The sequence below is a fragment of the Neoarius graeffei genome, chromosome 11 (genome assembly GCF_027579695.1).
Source record: "Neoarius graeffei isolate fNeoGra1 chromosome 11, fNeoGra1.pri, whole genome shotgun sequence".
Classification (NCBI taxonomy): domain Eukaryota; kingdom Metazoa; phylum Chordata; class Actinopteri; order Siluriformes; family Ariidae; genus Neoarius; species Neoarius graeffei.
The window spans coordinates 30,846,825-30,854,470 of record NC_083579.1 but is presented as its reverse complement, the minus strand read 5'-3'; the positions used below and the strand labels follow the sequence as shown (position 1 = coordinate 30,854,470).

Genomic DNA, 7,646 nt, shown 5'->3' with positions numbered 1-7,646 from the left:
GGGGGGGCGGTGTTGGAGTGTCTGATTATAATTTCATCAAAGTAAGTTCTGTATTAAAATTACTAAATAAGCAAATGCTGTTAGTCCATGAAACATAGGAAGTATGAGAAGAAAACAGTAAATCAGAAAGCTGCGCATGCAAAGCCAATTACGTAACTCGCGTTGGACTGATGGAAATCCTTGCGCGTGCAGTGAAGTGCTAGCCTGGCAAGCCAGACTAAATGTGAATATTTAGGCTACGTTTACATTACGTCGAATCAGCGGATCATCAGATTAACGTTCTTAAAATGATTCGCGTTTACACTAAAACCGTTAGCCGTGCACACAGCAACACCAATACGCGGATACGCTCGGCTCCGCAGGCATCCTGTGCTCCAAATCACTCCACCCTGAACAGCGAGTGCCCTCTGGAGGGTGCGCACTCCGGCCCTGCGCAGCTCACAGAGTGCGCGAGTGAAGTGAACAAGCCACGATTCGGGACTGAGCCGCTGTGTGTGTGATCCCAGCGCATATCACTTATTACTTGCAAGTGGAAGGATGGCAAGCCTAAAGACAATCATAACTACACAATGGGCAGTATTTGCATCAGTATTTGCAGTATTTTCATACTTTTATACTCTTTAATGAAAGGTGATACAAGGCGGAAGTCCGCGCCGTTTTTCAGCAGTCGCGTCACATGACCAACGCCCAGCGAATCAGGAAGGTGGATGTCACAGTGACGTTGTCCAATGAGACGCCAGCTAGAGCTCAGCACAGCGTATTCGCGTATTCTGAATGTTTACACAGCACCGGAGCTGACACGATCTGGATTGAATACGTGGACGCTGGCGGATTCCCGTTTCCCCGCTTTTCCAGGGGGGTTAATGTAAACGGACAGTGCATCCGCGAAGAAAACGAGACAGATACGGTCTAATGTAAACGTAGCCTTAGTCTGGTCTCGGTCGTAGACATTTCCAACGGGGGTGGGAGGAACAACCCGCTGTCTTTCAAACTGTGTGTGCGTATAGGCCAACGCTCTGACCAATCAGCGCAACAGTGACTGTGACGTAGTCAGAGCGACAGAAAGCAGTGGGGGAGGCCTTGAAATAAATAATTTTTCAAAATGCGTATTAATTAATAAACAGGTTCTAGATATTAAGAAGTTTGGAGATAATGACTACAAGTTTGGAGTCTGTACCACATACTTAACTCTTATTTTTTTTTCCAAGTGTTTTTCAAGGGTTTGCTTAAACTGTTTTTGAGAGTTTTTATTTAGTGGTATTTGGTGAAATAATTTCCCTTAAATTTAAAATAACGGGAAAATAAGAAACAATCAAAAAGTAATGTTTCAAAGCTGTTTATTAATTCTTCGTACTGCACAAACTAGCCCCATCCTTTTGGCTACGAGCGGAGCAGCTGGTAGATCAGACTTTTGCCATAGCCGGTCGGCAAAACAGCGAAAACGTCCTTCTTGAAAAGGAATGAGCGGAGAGCCTCTTCCTGCTCATGTTTCAACGAAAACTCCAAGTTTAATTCTTCTAAAACTGATTCCAAAGCGGAGTCAAACGTGCGCTGTTCACTAGCCGTAGCCATCTTTCCTGCTGTGCTTTCTCCAGCGTCGCGCAGCTTTGTCGTCACTCCTGCAAAAGCAGCAGATAATGGCACGCAGCTAATTGGCTTTACGTGCGCAGCTTTCTGATTTACTGTTTTCTTCTCATACTTCCTGTTTCATGGACTGTAACAGCATTTGCTTATTTAGTAATTTTAATACAGAATTTACTTTGAAATTATAATCAGACACTCCAACGCGCCCCCCCCCCCCCCCCCCCCCAAAAAAAAAAAAAAACCCTCATCGGATTCACACAAGTCCCCCAGACAGCCGTGAAAAAGGCGGCATCCGCCAAAAGGCGCGACGTTTGCATCCATGTAAATTTACACAGGGAAATGAATACTTGTCTGAGTGAAAAATACTGTAGTGTGGAAAAAGAGTCTGGAGACAGAAATCTTTGTTTCTCGGTCGTTAGTCTGTATTACTTGCTCTTGATAGCGCTGGCTTGAGCGCTTTATTAGCATTCGCTAACACTACTGATGAACGCTACACCGGCTGGAAGGCGACTTCACTCACGGTTAAGCTCACGCTGGCCTTCGAGAATCCCGAGGGCGATGCGTTTTTGGTCCCTCCCATTATAAATCAAAATCTGATTGGTTAATTCATCTGTCACTTCTGACATAAACGTACACTGCCACAGCCTTCTGTCCCGCCAATGAAGTCCGAACCAACGAGTGAGCAGCTCGAAACTCTTCTCAGCCGAGAGACAACAAACCAAAAAAAAAAAAAAAACCCTCATTGCATAAGTCGGTTTTAATGTTTTCGGGACGGTAACCTTTTCATTTCTGAAGCAAATTTGATAGAAAATGAGGCTGAATTGGAATCGGAAGAGAATAATTATAATGAAAGAAATTAAATCTAACCTTTGAAACGCTGATATGTTTGGGCCGTCTCTGAACGCCGAGAAAGCCCTGACGGTTCCCCTCTTTTGTTTTCCTATATACTCACTCCTCCATTTTTCACCCACTTTGCTGTTAAAGTAATAACTGTACAGCAAAAATGAGTCCTTCGTGCACCGGCCAGCAACACATCTGCGTGGCGTGGCGATAAATTAGCTCAAAATGGAGGATCGGAGTTGCAGTCAGCTGTGTTTTTAGTATAGCGGAAATGGCGACGAGACCGATGGACTTCCTGCTGTGATGTCACAGATGTCAAGGTCATTCACTCGGACCGCTACCTATATGAATCCCTTTAATCGTAAAAATGACTATAGATTTATCGTTAACGCTGAAAACTATTTTTGAGGTCTCAAGGCATTTATAAACAAAAAAAAAACGAGGCCATGGTTCTGCGCATCTCCTTTAAAGGAGACTCGCTTCACCATGCCAGTGATTACAGGTCTTTCCTTAGTTGTATATAATAAACAGAACTATTGATTAGTCTTGGATTAAGTGGTGAGTCTGCTGTACAAGTCCCTATGAAGGAGCTGTTGCTATAGAAACGATAACCTGTAGAACAAGAAGCCTGTGATTTTTGAATTACAGACAGAACAACTGATGCAAGAAATTAAGATTCGTATTTGAGACTTGATGAGCTAGTATTTACCCCCGTGTGTGTGTGTGTGTGTGTGTGTGTGTGTGTGTTTCAGGAGGACAGCTCCATGCTGCAGAAACCCGATCTCTCTCCACACTCGCGCATGGCCATAAAGCTGCGTCTGGCGGAGAAGGAGATCCTGGAGCGCGCCGAGGCCAGCGGCCGAGCCAAGCGCCTGCACTTCCAGAAGCAGCTGGATGACGGCGCTCCTCTGCCCGTGTACGAGGAGAGCGACATCGCGCTGCTGGAGAACGCCGACGCCAAGCTGCCAATCATCCTGCACCAGCTCGAGGAGGAAGAAGAGGACGAAGAGCTGAAGATGCCACTTCTTAACAGTGAACGGAAGAAGAAAGAGAGCGGCAGAGAGAAAGCGGAGCCGAGCCTGCGGAGGACTGAGAACATGTGTGAAGATCAGGAATAGTTCAGCACAATCGGATTCCTGATCCTTATTTATTTTTTGTTTTGAGTGACTGACGAATAGAAGTGAAAGCAATCGAAACTAAAACAGCAGTCTGTTACTGGGTTTTTTTTTTTTTTTTTTTTTTGAAATATAGATGTAAAGATTTCAGATGACCTGCTGTTCCGTCCCATATTTGAGTTTTAACAGTGCCACACTGGTTTATATTTTAATTTTTTTGTTGTTTATTTGAAGCAGGTGGCTCCTCCCACTCAGGAGGGAAAAGACTCTGAAAAATGAGAAGCGTACGTGCGGGAAGCTCCTCGTCGGACCTGTGGATCTGGAGTCCGGTTTGTTCAGGATTCAGTATGATTTGATTGAATTCAGTCAGGCGTGTTTGGGTTGCTTCTAAAGGAGGCTGGCGTTTTTGGTAAACTTGTTTATAAATGTGCACAATGTTTCCCTTTACCTCAAATGCAGCATGTTTAGCGTTTGGAGCAATGAGACTAGCTTATATACACGAGGTTGGCACTGCGCAGTGTATGCGCTTTGTTTAAAGGGGCAGTGAGTAATGTTTACTGCTGCATGCATGGTGAAGTGCAACTGCAGTTTAAAAAAAAAAAGCCGTAGATTATTACGGAAGCTGCGAGAGGCCCTTCATATATAATCCTTTTTTTTTCACCTTGTTATCCCGAGATAACGACATAATTAATTCAGGATCTCGAGAAAACAACACAACTAATTCGAGATCTCGAGAAAACAAAACAATTATTTCGTGATCTCGAGTAAACAGCTGAGAAATGGTTCATTCAGGTACGCCAAGAGACTTGATATGCTGACTTTGGGGCTATTTCTCATTCTGTATAGACGCAACTTTGGTCATTAGAATGTCTGGAATAATCGATCACCTAATAAGGCAATATTTTGATCAGGGGTTGACACAGGGAGAGATTGCATTAAGTCTTTTAATAAGGGATAATTTCAAAATTAGTCCGCGGCACCTCCGCAGAAGGCTGGCCCCCTTCTCTCTCTCTCAAGGCATCGTAAAAAGCCATTTCTGCTCTGTTACATGTCCGCCAATTTTTAAGTCTTCATTGTCTGACCCACAGGGGGCGCAGCTCTGCTAGAAATCTCAGCTGTTTTCTCGAGATCACGGAATAATTGTCTTGTTTTCTCGAGATCTCGAATTAGTTGTGTTTTCTCGAGATCCTGAATGAATTATGTCGTTATCTCGGGATAACAAGGTGAATAAAAAAAAAAGATTATATGAAGGGCCTCTCGCGGCTTCCGTACGGAACACTTTTTTCAAACTCCCACCTTGAAACGAATTCATTGGTTTAATCCAGATTAAATGGCTTGGTTTTGTACAACTGAACTGAAATTTGTTTGTGGTCTACAAAACTCCACCCTCGATCTTTGGAGATTAAGCCCCGCCTCCTAGTTGTTTGTTTGCAGAATGATACCAAAAATGATGAGTATGATAGCTGCTGTGTAACATGGAGCTATGGAGAAGTTTACAGTAGATGGTGTGAGAGTGATCCGGACAGGTTTTGTCCTCAATAATTAAAACAAAAACCTCAGTACGTTTAAAAAATAAAATAAATAAATAAAATAACCTGAAGTATATCTATCTATGCAGATAGGGTATTAAAATAATGCATTTTATCACGTGTTTATAATTTTACTATTGAATAACCTGGTATTCAACACAGTGCGTAGTTCTCTCGCTTTGGTTTTCCGTTGGCTCAGAAGATGGAGAACTTTGCAAATTCACGGGTTAGAGTTACATTAGTCTGTGCACTACATGAAATTAGCTGTAAATAGGACTCGCATGTCCTGCGTCATGTCCCTTTCAGTGACTGTGTGGATTCCCGCCCCTTTTTTTTTTTTTTCCTTCCCACAGCTGGAAAAAACTTTTTTTTATTCTGTTGTAACGTGTATGATTAGCTACGTTTTAGCCTTACAGCTCAAGTTTATATATATTAAAAAAAGCAGCAACTCGGACATCAAACACTAAACATGTCTTTTGCTAATTGGCAACATTTGATATAAGTGAAAATTGTGTACCCTCCCCCTCCATGAAGCTATTACGTTCCATAACACTTGTTCTGTTCACGTGTTTGCAAGACAATCATTTTCCTTTTCGTTCCGGATTGTGCTTTGCTCCTGGATTAATCATTTAATTTTCAGCAAGATATTTATCCTAGAAAAGGACTAAGATGTTGCTGAGAGTGTTTTTGGTTTGATTGCACTTCAGGAACAGTCAGTGTGTGGGTTTATTTTATTTTTTTTAATTTCTCTCCCAGTTTGGATTGTTCGACATACTGTGATATTTGATCGAACCTTACGAAGGTTACAAGCTTGATTACTTTAGAATGACTGAGAGTAGTCTTGCTATATGAATGTAGTTCGAAACGCTTCGTCGTATTGAATAGATCTGTTGACTTTAATAATAACGTCCTCATGATGGCCGTCTCGGCCGCTGAGATCTTAGAACAGAATTTATAACTTTTTTCCATGTTTTTAAGGTTCAGTTTGTTTACATCATCAGAAGCCAAACTCATCACATCTCGGTCTGTGGTTGTCTTTAAGCCTTAAAACGGTTTCCTGTGCGGGATTTCTGCACTCGCAACACTTACAGGTTCCAAAGTTAGGCTTTTTGTACTGTTTTTCCTCGTATAATAATTTTTATATAGTGCATCTCGCGCATTTAAAACACAGCTCAAATAGTTCTTTACTATAAAACAAATGGGTATATACCGTAATAAAATGTACTCAAAGTGAAGAAGCTAATTTTTGTAAATTGGAGTTAAATAAAATTGCTGATGACGCCTTTTGAGAAAAGATGAAGGATCGTTAAAAGCTGAAGTGAAAGGATGAGTTTTGAGCTGCTTTTTAAACGTTACAGCTGGAGCCTGATGAATATCGACGGATCACAAATTCCAGATCTTTGCAACGGTGAAGCAGCCTTTTGTGTTTTATTTCACTGTTTTTCGCTTTGGGAAAGTTGAATAAAGTGTGTTTTGGATCGCGGCCTGTCAGACATGCAGAGATGTACGGATAAGGCAAGCTTTAATAACAATAAAAGACTTACTGAAACCTGATGGAAGTGTTGGGTCGGTTTTATTGTGAAGGAAGTCATCACTGTGGATGACGCACTCTGGGCTGGACCACAGAACGTGTAGCGATTAGTTAATCCAGATTAACTAATAGTACCTATATTTGTACATGGGTACTGGGTTAATTTGATTTTTCTTAACTTGATCAGTTAGGTGGCTGCTTTTTGTACATTTCCGCTCTTAACAAGACCAAATTCTGTGATCAGCTTACTTTGATCAGCTATTTAATTCTCGATTCTGATTGGTCAGAAGCTGTTGATTTGATTTTTTTTTTTTTTCTTTATCAGCTTATTCACAGTGACCTGTACAGCAGGCTACATATAAACAAACACCGGGTAGATTAAATAAAAAAAACATTAACATAATCAACAATTACGGGTTTTATTTTAGTGTGTTTGTGAGCAGTGTTGTAGTCGAGTTACTAAACCTCGAGTCCAGTCTCGAGTCCCCAGTGTTCAAGTTCGTCATTTAAAAAAAAAAAAAATTTGAGTAGAGTCCAAGAACAAAACTCCAACTGTACCATTTGACGGTGGCTGTTTTAGCTCCATTAACATTAGCTTGTTCCTGAACATGACATATGAACAGGTGAATGTGCGTCTCTTTGTCAGGGAGTGTGAAGTATTCGGTCAGAGATGGTTGGGAGATGGATGTAAGTGCAGAAGGTGTGTTTATTAATACAAGTGAAGACGGTAAACAATCCAGAACGGCAGGTGAAATCGTGAAACCGGTCGAGCGAGGCACGAACGGGCTATCGTAGACTCGGCAGAATCAAAGACGAGAAACAGGAAATCGGGGATCAGGAAACCAAACAAGGCTTGGTAATGTGTCCGCAACGCAACTCAATACTTCGCAAAGTAAGTGCGTTTTCAGTTTTTATATAGGCACACTGATTGCGCCTTAATCCTGTGTAGGTATGAGTTGTTTACAGCGCGCACGAGAGTCAGCTTGGTGCGTGCGCTGTCCGGAGCGCGCCCGAGAGTCTATCTGATGAACGCGCCAAGGCGTGCAG

The 7,646-nt window shown here is 42.1% G+C and overlaps 1 protein-coding gene across 1 annotated transcript in view; it reads left to right on the top strand.

Moving 5' to 3' along the window:
• The window catches only part of setd3 (SET domain containing 3, actin histidine methyltransferase), an 88,787-nt gene extending 82,165 nt beyond the window's left edge, over positions 1 to 6,622 (top strand). The window contains 1 exon segment of the mRNA XM_060933709.1: positions 3,177 to 6,622. Within this exon segment, the coding sequence (XP_060789692.1) occupies positions 3,177 to 3,542 (366 nt within the window). The 3' untranslated portion in view covers positions 3,543 to 6,622.
• The last annotated feature ends 1,024 nt before the right edge of the window (positions 6,623 to 7,646 follow it).